The sequence below is a fragment of the Mastigoproctus giganteus genome, chromosome 9 (genome assembly GCF_048544385.1).
Source record: "Mastigoproctus giganteus isolate SK-2022 chromosome 9, ASM4854438v1, whole genome shotgun sequence".
Taxonomy (NCBI): Eukaryota; Metazoa; Arthropoda; class Arachnida; order Uropygi; family Thelyphonidae; genus Mastigoproctus; species Mastigoproctus giganteus.
The window spans coordinates 208,892,235-208,907,190 of record NC_143583.1 but is presented as its reverse complement, the minus strand read 5'-3'; the positions used below and the strand labels follow the sequence as shown (position 1 = coordinate 208,907,190).

At 37.9% G+C, this 14,956-nt stretch overlaps 1 protein-coding gene across 1 annotated transcript in view; it reads right to left on the bottom strand.

The window, feature by feature from the left end:
• The window catches only part of LOC150081084 (SCY1-like protein 2), a 258,800-nt gene that overhangs the window by 100,383 nt on the left and 143,461 nt on the right, over window positions 1-14,956 (bottom strand). Inside the window, exon 2 of the mRNA XM_090381945.1 lies at window positions 2,523-2,842. Within this exon, the coding sequence (XP_090238071.1) occupies window positions 2,523-2,669 (147 nt within the window). The 5' untranslated portion in view covers window positions 2,670-2,842. The remainder of the gene's footprint in view (window positions 1-2,522; window positions 2,843-14,956) is intronic.

The following is a 14,956-nucleotide window of genomic DNA, read 5'->3' as shown; positions in this document are numbered from 1 at the left end:
GCACGTCTAGGGTTGACCTGTTCTTCCAAAAGCCATACTGATTATCTGGCAGGAGATTCTGTGACTTTAAGATCCAAATGAGCCTTCTATGAAGAATCCTTTCGAAAATTTTACCCACGCAGCTCATAAGACATTGACCTATAATTTTGGATCAGAGAAGGATCTTTCAGGAAATACATGCGAAGGTGGTTTGTTCCAAAAAGCTGAATTTTAAGAGATAAATGGGGAAGAAGAGCTACTTCTGTGAGTTTGAAGTCGGACAGCACATGGATGCAGCCTGGTTACGGCACGCGTTCATCTCTCTCTCTTCCCCTGGATCGGGGAAGAGAGAGATGGGGGAGTGAAGAAGCCGATAAACACGAACAATACCGATGGAAGTATCTATAGAAAAGGCAAACAGTAGAAACAGAACGTCAACAAGACAGAGGATGGACAGAATTTGTTAGAGATGGATCATTAATTAACCAGACGGGGATCTTCATTTGAATGGAGTTTAGAAGCCTGAAAGTAGCTGTTTAGAAGAAATAACGCCGAGAGAGAGATTAAAAGTAGATTTTATTTTAAGTATTCACTGTACTTTATCAAAAGTATATTTAGATACTGTTTGTTTTAAACATGATCCTCCTTAGAATAATTTAATCGTAAAGACGCATAGAGAAAGAGTTTGATTTGATAATAATAACTTAAGTTGGAAACTTATATAGGAAATACAAAAATCATTATCTTGTATTTTATGAATTCTATTATTGTTGCGTGCCATCATTTTACCAGCGGAAAAAATTACTCTAATGCTCTTCTGATACCAAAAATGCCCTCTAAAACGCGACCACACTGGGACATAAAGGTTTCCAGTGGTTCAATTCTTATATTACTTTTCAGAAATCAGGTTTCTTGTCTATATTTTGCTACAGACAGGAAACTAATTCTTGCTTATCAGATTAATTAGAAAATTACCTAACTGACACAATCTCATTTTATAACGTTTGATATTTTCCAACATTCTAACGTTAACCCAATTTCGCAGCAGTGGTAAGCAGACCAGTCTGCAAAGTCCCCTCCAGGCCACCTAATGATGCAATTATTCATTTAAGTCATTAGTAGCGTTGACATGAGCTTGACAGGGTGTGAATAACACATTCTTCGCCTCGTTCCTACGCTGGCGGGTTTTAAACGCTTCAGTACATTGTCAGACAGGGTCCATTACACCCCTCGGTCGGATATAAATTAGAAATTTGGGAGGTGGCATGAACGTGAAGAGTAACACCGATTTACTCTGTTCATTGATTAGAATTACTGACAAATTATGACGAAGTTTCCTTGAAAACAGCTGCAAAACTTACCTGTTGTTCGGTATCATCAATGTTGCAGTTAAAGCTGAATGATTCCCGAAATTGCTCTCTTTATTGTTCAGATAAATGGGACTGCTGATATGAAATTCAAAAAGAAAACTCTTTATGTGTTTAGCAAAACATTTCCGATAGAAATTAAAGAAAACCAGACTCCTGGAGGAAAAAAAAACTCTGATAGGATTTAATCAGTTGGGACAACAACCATCTTCTTTTTGAAACTTCGCACCCATAATCTGTTTCACACCCTTTCTGATATAAGATCAACAAACCCGGAAGTGAGTTTCGAGCATTTCTGAATGGAGTAAGATTAAGAAGTCTTCTTCAACGCTGATGTGTGTCCTTTGTGAAATGGCTTCGGAACCAGCTGAAGTTTGAATATTTACTTATAACACGTTTTCCGTTTTAACCTTTGGAAAGTTTTACTTCCAGGTATGTACGAGTAGTTGGTTGCGCTACAGGTCTGCTCACTAGACACCTGAAGGTATTAAATAAGCAAGAAACGCCATTCTCTCAGGAATAATTTCGTGGTTATACATTTTACACTCACCATCCAGTAGTCTCTTCCAGATTGGTAGCTTTTATTCTGATTCTCTTCGAATTTTGAACCAAAACTCAGTACACTCAGTATACGCGTAAGAAAATAAACCTGTACTAGGCAAGGTAACCACCTTTTGATTAATGAACTCCTTATTAAAATTAGGTTATGCGATATTTGTATAAAATGTTCATAATGTCTAATGTACAAATGCAGTTTAATTTTTCTTCATTTTTTTATTTTCTCAAAGAACCGTTTTTTCACAATACCATTCTTCAGGAGACAACTTAGAGAGTCCCAATCGATTTCTGCTAGACCTAACACGAATGTAATGCGACATATTTATGGAAAACGAATCGATTTATACAAGAATTTATTGATTTTATTATATTTTTTTTCATTTCGTTTCAGCATCTCTGGATACGAGAAATTCTATCTTTATTGGTAGAAGCTTATTAGAAAGTCAGATCACAAGAAATTATGAAATTCGTAGCAAAATAACAGGAGAATTTACATTAAGAAACGTCTTTAAAATTTCCAGACATTCTACTAATGATATTGAAGGATAAAAGACTTCTAGAGGGACATGATATTCGGATAAGCAAAATTTAATGAATTCAATTAAAACTACAACTCACTCTTCTGTCAGATTTCCTTACAGCGTCAAATATTTTCCACACTAATTCTGGTCCCGCGCTAGCCATCTGCCTGCCGAGTTCATAGTACTGCGTGATAGGGTTAGCCTCGAGTGCTGTCGGATTAGATGGCTTGAACTTTGAGAACATCTCACCTACCCTTCAATGGCTGCTGTCTTGTCTGCACATTGATCAAGCTTTGATACGACCACAGTTGCTCGTGAATCCGTCTTTTTGAGAGAAAACACCACTAAAATCCTCCAGCTATAACAACAGCAGCCAACTAGCTGATTCAAGCAGTTTTGAAGATTTAACTCCACAACCTGCAATTAAAATAATGAATATTATTCTGATCACTAGGACACAAGTAAGATAATTATATTATTGACGTAGTAAAGATTAAAGGCTGTACACCATAACTGCTTATCAAGTTTCGTTGTAAATTCTTAATGACAGACAGTGTAATCAAAAAGATTTTAATTTTAGGGTTACCTAAACTTAAGCTTACATATTCAGGAGGGCCCACCAAGAACCCTCCTGGATATGTGAGCCATACCCATACATATTCTTGCAGGTTAAGTTATACTAACTTGAGTGAATGTTAGGTTACAGTGTAAACCAAGAGGTAACTGAATGAACGTTTGTGATTGGTACAAAAAACCGTGGTGTCTTGGTAGTAGTTATATGTAGGTAGCATTCGTGTCCTGCAGTCTGTGTGATGATGAAAGGAAGATGATAAATATATGAACGAGTGTTGTGTTATGTGCTGTTATTCAGTCTGTTCCTAAATACGTGTAAAAATGTAATTGTGTGAAAGTAAATATGACAGGTGTGAAATTTGGAAAGTCCATGGTAGAATGAGTGTTGTTCTAACAGGCCCACAAATTAGATTCCAGTGGGGCAAGCTACCAGGAACCCCCCTGCCCTACAGACGTCATGTCCTCTTTTCTGAGGCATGACGTGGGATTTGGTGACACCGGTTTCAGCTGATCTGGCCGGTGTTGGATTACTAACATAGAAGCACTGGATGTCCATAGTGGACACGAAGTGCAAAAAATATTTGTGGTGGATTCTGCCACCACAAATCTTTCCTGTTCTAAACTCTCCCCCCTGTGGAGGATAAGCTCCTTCCACAGGGGAGCTCCTCTCTGCCTTTAACTTACAATTCCGGGTGGAAAGTCTTCCTATTATCCACCTTCTTTATCTTTATCAGTTCCTCTCCTCTTCCTCGTCTCTCTTCCCACTTCCCCTTTTGACTTTCAGAGTGTTTTTCTTTCTGGGACGCTCCATGGCAAGCTCGGGCGGGCATCGTCCAGGGTTGGCCCCTGCCTCCCCAGGAAAATGGACGGGTAATGTTGTATCTCACTATGGGCCCTGCGGCTAAATGATCACAGGAACAGACCAACACTAAAACTCACACTATCTCTGGCCTTTACAGAGTTGTTTGTACAGTGTGCTGTAACACAGAGTATGCAAACGCAAAGTTGAGGGGGTACCCTGTGTCGCTGCAATCAAGGATATACACTATAACTGTCCTCTACCACGAGGTAGTGGGCCGGTAGTAGATAAAGTCCCTAGGTGGGGCGAACCCTGAACGTTGCCTGAGCTTGCCAGGAGGGCCCCTAAAAACTCTGGAAGTTTTAATTGGAAAGGAGCACGGGGTGGTAGGTTGAGTGATGGAGAAAAGGTGGTGATAGGACTTCCACCTGTAAAATGAAAGTTGAAGGGGTCCCCCTGTGGAAGGACTGTTAAGAGCAGCGTATAAGAAGGATCGGTGTGAATACGCAAATCAAATAGATAAAAAATATATTCTTTTTTTTTTTTTTTTTTTTCAATATCTGCGTTCCTCCTTTTAAGTCACCAAAATATTTCATTTCTAATCTGTCTGATTCATCGAATTGTCTTTCGCCAAATTATCGCATAAAACGAAATTTCAAGCACCCACTTGTTGCATACAACGAATTGCCATACACTAAATTGTCGCGCAACGAATTGTGATGCACAGAATTGACGTAGACGGGAATAATTTCGTTAGCTGGATTTTGATTTTGTTCAATGCCTGAATTGGTTGAGTTGGCATAAGCTTGGTTTCCATTAGAACTTGCGAAAGAATGCACGACATATTATTGGATAACTGTCCTGCTCTTTTCACTAATATGATTTTCTGTTCTCACCGAAAGCAGAAATAAAATAAGCAGGTAATTCTCTGGCTAAAAGAAGGGTCCACCCCTTTGCAAATCGAAGTCAATTCGATGAAAAGCCATCGTGAACTATTTTAACGAGAAATGAACAGGTGCATGAAAATGTTATCAGGATTGGAAAACGTCAACAGAAAAATCTAAAAAATAAGAAAGCAATATGACATACAGAAGGAGCTGTCAAGACAGCTGCAAATAAAAGCGCTAAAATTTACAGGATAAGTGGTGATTTTTCAATTACTTACAGAGTACAGAAAAATAATGAGAAAACAGAATTTACAAGAATTCAGAGATTAAAGGAAAGAGGAGAGAGAATTTCATCTCCAGTCAAATGATTGATGCAAAAAAATCTGCAAGACATTTACAGTCTAAAGAAAGCTCGAATCTTTGAGAAATGTTAAGGATTCAGGCGGCTGTAAAATAAGTGATATAATTATCTCAGATAAGCGTTTCTTGGAAAAGTCACCGAGATTAAATGAGGGAAAGGATCCAAGGGTTGTTCTTATATATTCAGTTATAATTAAAAAGGCTGCACGTAAATTCAAACCGGTGGGAATTTTAAAGGAATAATCACTAGACTCTAGAAAGGTTCCTTTGGAAGTGTTAATATCTTCTCCAATTCACAAAGCCGCGAGGCTAAACGAGACCTAACGCCTCTTTAGTAGAGAGGTGGTGCAAAATTGGAGTTGGTAGCTATAGACTGGATCTGGTAAAGTTCACTGTGGCAATGTGTCGAATTTCGGAATAAGTTGCCTCCTAATGTGACAAAATTGAGCGCGGAATGAAAGTATTGTGAATATTAAATATACAGTTTTCGTTAATCTATTTATTTATTGTGTTCTGTGGTCGGTATTCCTCTTTTGCTGGATGAAAAACTTACGTTTTGTGGAGATAATCCATGCAACCCTCACCCGAGGCCGACTAACTCGGGATCCGCGTAAAAAAGGGATTGCTAGGCCTTTTCCTTGTAGTGTGAAGAGATATGGATTTCGAACACTATGTCAGCCGAGAGGCATCTTCATTGCTAAGGGAATTAGTAAAAATATTAGTTCCAGCTAAATTTGAAATCTCTGTGAGAATGAAGATGGAAAAAGTGCTTGTCCCACCTGCTGGAATTATTAGGACTTCTTTGAGAAAGACCAGACGTGTCTTAATTGAGTTGAATTTGGAAGAAAGGAGAGGGAATGATTTCAAAAAAAATACTACCACACCAGTTGAATATTTCTGGTTGATGTAGTGCCAAGAACTGCGCAGAGGAGATCATTCCATCACTCACCTTTTCTCATAATTGGAATAAAAGTACAGAATTCTTTCCCCAAACATCCAAGTGTGATGAGACGCTGATTAACAGTGAAGTAACATGTTGAACCATAAGAAAATATGTGCGCATACGCATATACTATTTTATGATTTGAAAAAATTACATTGGCATAATTTTATGTAGTCGAAGCAGTTAAACCTTCAAATAAAAATAAAGTTTTTCAGTTATCTAAGGAGAATAATATAAAGCACAATGTACTGACCACCATATAGTTTTATCCGAGCTTACTAACAGGAAAGAGGAAGAGGTGCTAATTAACAGCTTAAGACAAAATAACTTACAGCAAAATAGTGGTCACTCATCTAATGGTGCAGTCAAAATACCTACCTTTAACGAAAGAATAACCCTTCCTGAGTTAACAGAGATTAAGACCCTCTGTTCAAAGAGAAGCCCTTAGATCGCAATTTCCACCGTTACAACCTTGATCAATCCATGATCTCTAGATTAATTAGAAACGACCAATTTCAATGGTATTTTGAAAAAAAGAAGGATTGTTTCTGAAGCAGATGAAACATGGATCGAATGTATGCGTTGCCTCAGAGTTCACTTTGAAAAGTTCGAAACACGACATTAGCCGTTCTTGCTCAAAGTCCTCGTTACTCTGAAACACCAATATCCGTTTTCAACAGTATTAAGAAGAGAACATGACTAAGAAAGCTATCTAGAGGAATCATTAAAAAAAAGAAAAAGAAACAACACGTCCCTTTACGTACTGAAAGCGGAAAGTTGCCATAGCAACAGGACGGAAAAGCGGTATTAATGTATAAACATTCGTAATCCTCTCTTAGACCGGAAGGATTTCTTTGAGAAACAGGAGAAAAGGAAATACGTCATTCATCAATCCAGTGGATAAAGAATCGTTGGAAGAGAAAAGTAGGCTTACGTGAATTCAGAAAAATATTACACATAAAAGAGAAAGACCCCGAAAAAAAAACCATCTCTTTGTTCAGAGAGACTGTTATTTTAATTTTTTTTTGTATAATGATTTTAATTTTATTAATTTGGAAATTTAACAGAAATTTCCAAATTAATAAATCATTTTATGCGTGTGCCTGCACAGTTAGGTTGCGTGGCCAATATTATTAATTCGTATACCGATTTTTCTTGTCCTGTGAAGAATTCTCTAGACTAGAAGAATTCTTTTATCTATCCAGATAAAAGATTGCATCTTGAAAGTTCCTCAATATGACCTGTCAAGAAATCTCCAACGAATCTGAAATACAGAAATCATTTGTTCGCTCAATTTTCATTGGAGTGCGTCAAATATTATACTTACCTGGCGTTGGGGAGTCCTTGATCAATAATATTTGTTGCACTCCAATGAAAATTGAGCGAACAAATGATTTTGGTATTTCAGATTCGTTGGAGATTTCTTCACAGGTCATACGTCTGTCCTCTTCCAAAATGGTGGTGGTATTGACTACAGATGTGTTGTTCATAGATGTTCTAGGTCTACCTGAGCGTTGTTTGTCTTCGACACTGGTCTGACCTCGACGAAACCTTTGCGACAAACGTGAATTCATAAATTTGTGTCGATATTCTACCACAAAAGTTTCAATTTTGATAAGTGATCCTTGATCTGAAATTATAATCTGACCCGAAGCAATATTACCATCCATTTTTTAAAAGTCTCTACACAAACATTGAATGCAGGAATTGTGCTTCAGGCACACTAATGTTACGGCTAAACTTCAAATTATTATCCGAAAAAATGTCAGTCGAGCAGGCGTATGGAGTGAGGAACACGTGCGCAGTGCATTGCTTTGGGGACAACCCTCGTATAAAGAAAGCATCGAACAATCAAGCAAACTACTTTCTTTAGTACCACCAGTAATATATCTCTATTGTACAGCAGTTAACACAAAAAAGTGTCGAAAGAAATTTTATATTCGATAACCTAATTTTACTGGTACGATCTTTGATGTACCTGCACTCTCACTGGTCAGTAAAATTATTATTAACACTATTAAACAATCTATTCTTTGCAGTCCGAATGTTAAATCCACTGGATGAAAGAACGGAAGCATATTTGTGGTTTAATTCGGGCTCGAACTTGCATTTCGAAACTGTGAGTTACTATGAAGTGATGCTATCATCTAAATTCAAAGAATGGATGTCTCAAAATCTCTTCTCTCACATTCTTAAGTAACATCTTTGTCGCTCTAGAACATTGTTTTCGTTCAGGTCACGCGTCGATGCCTTTCCTAATGCATATTTCGATGAGCAGTCAGGCATTCCTGCAGCGTTTTGTCTTCGTGTTGTAAATGGGATGAAATATGTCCGTAGGTGCGACTAGGAATTGTTCGTTCTCCATTAAATACTCAAGGGAGCAGGAGGGAGCAATTCAGTACGAAGATTCCGTGGGCTGTTCGTTCTCCTTGTCAATTTTCTCAAAATCTGTTGCCTAGAAACGCAAAGATCTGGTTATACAAAAACGCGTTTCTCTTGTGGCGGTGAAGCGAAGCGCATGCACTGCCCCAACATACGTAGAAGTTGATTTTGATGGGTTTTCCGCGGTATTCTCAGTATTTCAAAACTTCCAGATTGTATAGTTTAATTTATGACGTTGTGGGGGAGAAATGATCTACCCACATCGAATAATCATCGCTTACCTCGCTCTTGATCTCTGTATTAAATTTCACTCCTCTGCGTTTGCTATTTTTGTTGTATTTGAATTTTATGCGAAGGAAGAGACCTGCTTCTTATATCTTTACATTTGATAACAGATGTAAGGAAAAGCAGCTATTTCTTAACGTTCCACATAGCAACAAATGAACGTCACCTGCGAGTCCATACCTGAGGCGTACACTACGATAACACCAGAGGATTTCAGTGCCATAGCAACAGAACCAGTTAAGACATGGACCGCTTTTTCTTTTCCCCAGTGGATAAACCAGAGAGTAAGATAAAATGTTCTTCAAATGGAATTTGCGATTTTTTAAAGAAAAATATTCCTTAACAACATTAGACTTCAGTCGGAAGACTCACAACTCACGGTCCCCGAATTATTTAAAAATATCCTCCACATGTTCTCTTGTTATTAAATTATGATTCCTGACACGAGTGTGCCCAAATTTGAAACATAAGAGTAAACAGGTGTTTTCACGAGTCGCAAACTAAGCAAACTGCCCCAGGGTGGCATCCGACCCCAGGGTATTTTCACTCCACTGGCACATCGTAGTCACTTTAACGAAGAGCGACTCCAAAATATTTCAAATTTCGTCAGGAACATCAAATTCCTTAAGAGGTTGTCCAAACTCTAAATTATTTCGTATTGAGATAATTCTCGGCCAAGTTAACCAGGCGAAAGACTTTGGTAGAAACCCTTCGAGTATTTTAATAAAGAAATGTTTCATGTTGGTCAGGTTAGCTGAAGATGCTATCAATATTTAGCTGTTGAGAAATAATCCAATTTCCAACTATGTACCCTATTCTCAAAAAGCTTTGGGCATTTTAACTTAAGTAGTTGGTTGTTAAGTGAGTAAACGAGAAGAAAATCCAAAAATACGCAAGGATTTCTAATATAATTTAATATTTTACATTAGATTACCATTTTTGTTAAACAGCACAATTAAAGTGAATTTTATATAAATAAAAATCACCGTATATATTCATAATTTCTAACATTTGTAATCTTAGACATATTGCGAATATGTAAATATTCTGAATTTGCATTTCCAACAAGTCCCTTCAACTGGAATGCTACTGACATGGCAGCTAACCAAGATGTAAACTTACGAAAACCCCTCTATGTTTTAGTTTTTGAGACTCTGTTATTTTTCACTTTCGAATTTAAAGAGCAAGTTTCATTCGGAACGCATCTGCTGTACCAATTCTATGCGCTTTTACTGTAAGACACGGATCTTACAAGAATATAAATAAATTATGTATTCGTATAGTGAGTTAAAGAGGTTAAAGTCTCATTTTGTAAGAATATTTCTACCAAAAAAGAGAGAAATGTTATTTGTATTTCGAGAAAGAACAGCAGAAATAGCGAGGCACAGAAAATTAGCCATCTTTTCAAAAACGAACAGTCTTCTGGTCAAAGACAAAAAGGCCAACCTACCCGGAGGCAGCAGCAGCAACTAGTATTGGAATTTCATGCAGCATATCGGTAGGGCCAAATAACAGTCGTAAGCCCCGAGGAGGGATCCCTGATTGGTCTAGAGTTTGAAGAGTACTTGTTCCTCCGAAGCAGTCATACAAAATTAACGATGCACTAGTTTGAAGGCACGAGGAAAGGAGTTTCCATGGAACATTCGTGATAAAGTCCAGCTTCCAGAAAATACTCTTCGATTTAAAGCAAAACAAAAAACAACATCCATTGGAGAATCGCACAGGTAGAGTAGCATCAACAACTATGTTGTTTCAGGCAGTCATTTTGGCATCGAATGGAGTCGAACACGTAATATAAGCACCTTCGAACAAATACGCCGCCCCACCACCCACATAATCAACCACGAGTGGTCGCTAGTGGGAGAAAATCTTTAAATATAGTTGAACTTTGGCATGTGCAGCAACAAATTCGAGTGCAATGCCAGTTCTTAAAAAAAAGTGGCAGATCAGGTGTGCAGGTTACACGTCTGATGTGAAATTTAAGCTATCAATGGATAACTGGAGGAATAAATTATAAGTTAACATTGTTGACGAAGTTATTCACAACTGCAATAAAACCGTAAAATAATATGATCTGTTATCAGTTAAATAAAATGAAGTTCAAAAGTTTATTACTGAGCATCTTGTAAACAGATAATTTCATGGTTCTAAGTAGCTTTATCTGCGTTTGTTTGTAATGAAGTTTGTTGAAATTTATATGAAATTTCGTTTTTGAATTGTTATTATATAAGTGTGGACTACGTCTCGCATTAATTTTTAGAGAATTTTCTGATATACAATTTATCATTACGATTATTTACTTCAGAGGATAAGGAAAGATCTTTCATGGTGAAGAGAGGTACGACTGAGCAATACTTAAACACAGAAAATTTGAAAATGCATGGAGTCAGTAACATACTGAGGCAAATGGATATTTAAAATAAGTCAGCTGTACGATTCAGATTTCGATTAAAGAATCATCTATGGTCGGAAAGAGATTTCAAACCAATGTTTCTGAATGGCATGACGAGAGGTCTTAGAGAAGGTTTTAAATCTAGCTGATGTTTTCCATTCCATTGGCTTTGCAAGAGATAAATCTGATGAAGTCGATTCGGTAAGAGTTTATTAGTCGAAGCGAAGGGATGAGCCAACAATTTGTTGGAAATGGGATTCAAATTTACTTCTGAAAGTAATTTGAATAAGAGGACTGTATTCGCCTGCTTTATCAGCTTAGCTTAGGTATAAAAATTAAAATTAGTAGCAGCAAATGATGCAAGAAAGCAAGCTTATACAGCATCAACCAAAAACTCACAGCTAACATCACCTGTCCCTCCAATAGTTCGCCTAGTTCTTGCCTGAATTCATTCAAATTACCATTTCCACAACAACAGATGGAAGCTCCTTCCAACAGACAACCACCCGCTCGGTGAAGGCAAACGAACCACATATATTATGTAACCAACCTGCCTCAATTTGAATTTATACCCAGGTGTAAAATTTCCAGGTGCTGCAATTTGAAAACAGAGGCCTTTCTTCGTAAGACCATAATTGTGTTCCCTTCACCAACCTCATTGCCCTTCTTTGCTCTCCTTTCAGCAGCTCTACATCCTTCCTAAAATGAGTCCTCCAGACCTGTATGCAGTACTCAAGATGCGCCCTAACCATTATACAATGGGATAATCACCTCCTGCTAGAAAAAAGTTTCTATATAGGCTGATTCAAGAGGAATAGTAAATATTTTTGGAGATTATGGTATCGATTATTCTGAGTAAAAAAGTTCATATAAACATGTGTTCAATTCTTAATGGATATGGGAGATACAGCTGTTTGAAACTGCCGCGCACAAAGCCATTATGAGAAGTATTAAATATTCGAAGTTAAGTTAAATTAAATATTAAATATTAAATTAAATATTAAATGTTAAGTATTAAATGTTCGAAAATCCCACCGCCAACCTCAATGCACTGCAACTTTTATGGTAATATGACGGGTTATTCTTCTGAGGTCGTCTTGGCGTTCCTTCATGAGAGCAGCACTGTCCAAAATGCGAGTGAGAAATTCGTCTCTTGTAATCGCCTTTTCTTTGTTGCTGCGCTTTTCATCGCTCCCCTCCCCCACAGAAAAAAATCTAACGGAGTGAGGTCTGAGACTTGGTGGCCAATGAACGGGACCACCGCGGTCGATCCAACGTTCAAGGAAAGTTCGATTTAGATATTGTATCACCAGACGGGTATAATGTGTAGGAGATCCGTCATGCTGAAATACGTACCAATCCTTGTAGCCAAGGGAATATCCTCCAATAGTAGTGAAAGTTCGTTTTGCAGAAATTCTAGGTAAATGGGCCCTGTAACACAACAGGCCCAATCAACTGATAGTCAATGATACCGCACCACAGAGGAGCGATGTTGAAAATTTGTTTCTACAGTGGCATGTGGATTTTCGTCTGACTACCTATGAGAGTTACGGGTGTTGTTGATACCGTCATGGGTGAAAGTAGCTTCATCGCTGAACAGTATTAATGGAATTAATCGGCGATTAGCATTTATCCACCTCTGGACAAAATTACAATCGCTGGGCGTCGTCTCCTGGTTGAAGGTATCGCACCCGCTATATGTGAAATGGATACAAGCCGTAATGTTCGCGTAGAAATTCTTCGTGTGCTAATAATAATAGGACTACGTTCTACTGACCGAAGAATGTGTTCTATTTCATCCACATTTTGTTCATTTGCACGTTCAGAAGAAATATGAGCGCTGGGAACTGTACCGGTTTCATGCAGTTTGGTGTAAACACTCTTGAATTCGGTATTCTGCGGTTAGGAAACCGTCGACGGTATTCTCTACAAGCAGCAGTAGCACTTCAACCATAAAAACCGTAGACAAACACAAAATCGGTGCCTTTCAGCACGTGTGAAGGTTCTTAACAACACATCTAACAGCGTCAGGTTATAACTGCTTCTTGGTCACATCTGATTCAGGGAGCTGTATCTCTGTATCCATTGACAATTGGACACATGTTTATATGAACTTTTTTACTCACAATAATCGATACTATAACCTCACAAAATATATACTATTCCTCCTTAATCACCCTGTATATCATTGACATAACCCATGAGCTGTACTGGAAGCCTATGTGCACTGCTTAGAGAGTTTCATATCTAAGTACAATTACCCCGAGGTCCTTTCCATTTTCCACTACGCTCAGTGTCGTGCCACTCAGCTGATATGTAATGCTGGGTTATTGTTACCCTTGTGTAGTACTTGATATTTTTGAGTATTAAATTTCAATTGCCATTTCACAGTCCATCTGCTTAATTTTTCTAGATCTTGTTGCAATAGCATACAGTCATTAACCGCCCTGCCAACCGATGTACTATCTTAAAACTCGGACATTAAGCCTTATATGACTTCATCAATACAGAAAATAAGAATGGGCCTAGTACCGAACCAGAAGAGACCACTAAAATAATTAATCCGCGAAGAGCAACATTCATTGATCACCACCCATTGTCTTCTCGCGCTCAGCCATCCCTTTATCCATAACAGTGACGTACAGTTAATGTTACACTGCTCCAATGTGGGCAGCAGTATTTTGTGAGAACATTATAAAAAGCTTTTCTGAAATACAAGTCTATGATATCGAAACTATTTTTTGACATCCAGTTCCTTTGTTACTGAACCATAGTATCCTCTCAGATTGGTCACGGAATATCGCTCCTTAACAAATCCATGCTGTGAATGAAGTATAATGGCATTCCTGTCTAGATGCCCCTGCATTACTTCTTTAAGGAACAGAATTTAATTCATTAAATTCTGGAACAGAATTTAAGCTAACAGGTCCGTAATTACTCTGTTACCTTTTTACCCCCCCCCCCGTGTGAATTGAGGATACATTTGTACATAATAATGTCTAAGGATCAGCTTTCCTACTTTGCTGCTTCCTTAATATAATTGGATAGATCTCATCCATTCATCCCAGGTGTTTTCTTTTATGTTAGTTTCAACCATTTCTGTTTCACTTTCCTCTCGATTATCATAAAATCATTGAGCTCCCTCTTAGAATATGATAAGCTTCCGTAAAAATTCCTCCTGTGTGAACATAGCTGAAAAATACCTATTAACTTTGCTAACAACCTGAGGAGGATCATCGCTATCAAGTGGGCCAATGTAATTCATTCCCCTCCTGGTTTTTACATGAGTAAAGAAGCCTCTTCTTTGCATCTTTTGCCAAAGATTTCTCACAATCTGCTTTGGCCTGCCTAATCTCCTTTATGATTTTCTTAAATACTAGTTTATATCTACCACAGGCATCTGTGTTGCCTGATAAGTTATATGCATCCCATGATTTGTTTTTTTTTTTCTCCCACGAGTCTCATTACTTTATTTGACATCCATTTAGGTCTAAACATTGAACAGCATTTCTTAATTGGTATGAAAAGCCTCGTATCTTGTATGATTACTTCTCTAAACGCTTCTTATTTAGAATTTGCTAAATGAGAAGCATTTAGCTAACTGTTGGTAACATCATCAGTTAGTCCCACTGTGTAGAATGCAAAACTGCCTGAGACCACTGTATCACCATTACGAAAGCAAAAGCCTTTATCTTTACCCCTGATAGTAATTACATCTTAAAGTAAGTCCCACATCAGCACTCTATGGTCACTGCCGCCTAGTGGTTCTTTTATCTACAGTGTCTTAAAAAGAGTTGCTGCTGATAATCAGATCAAGAGTATTACTCACTCTGGTTGCCTCTCGAACATGCTGCTGCTGCTGTAGAAAACAATCATCCAATAAATGGGCAAAATCCCCACAACTGTGTGA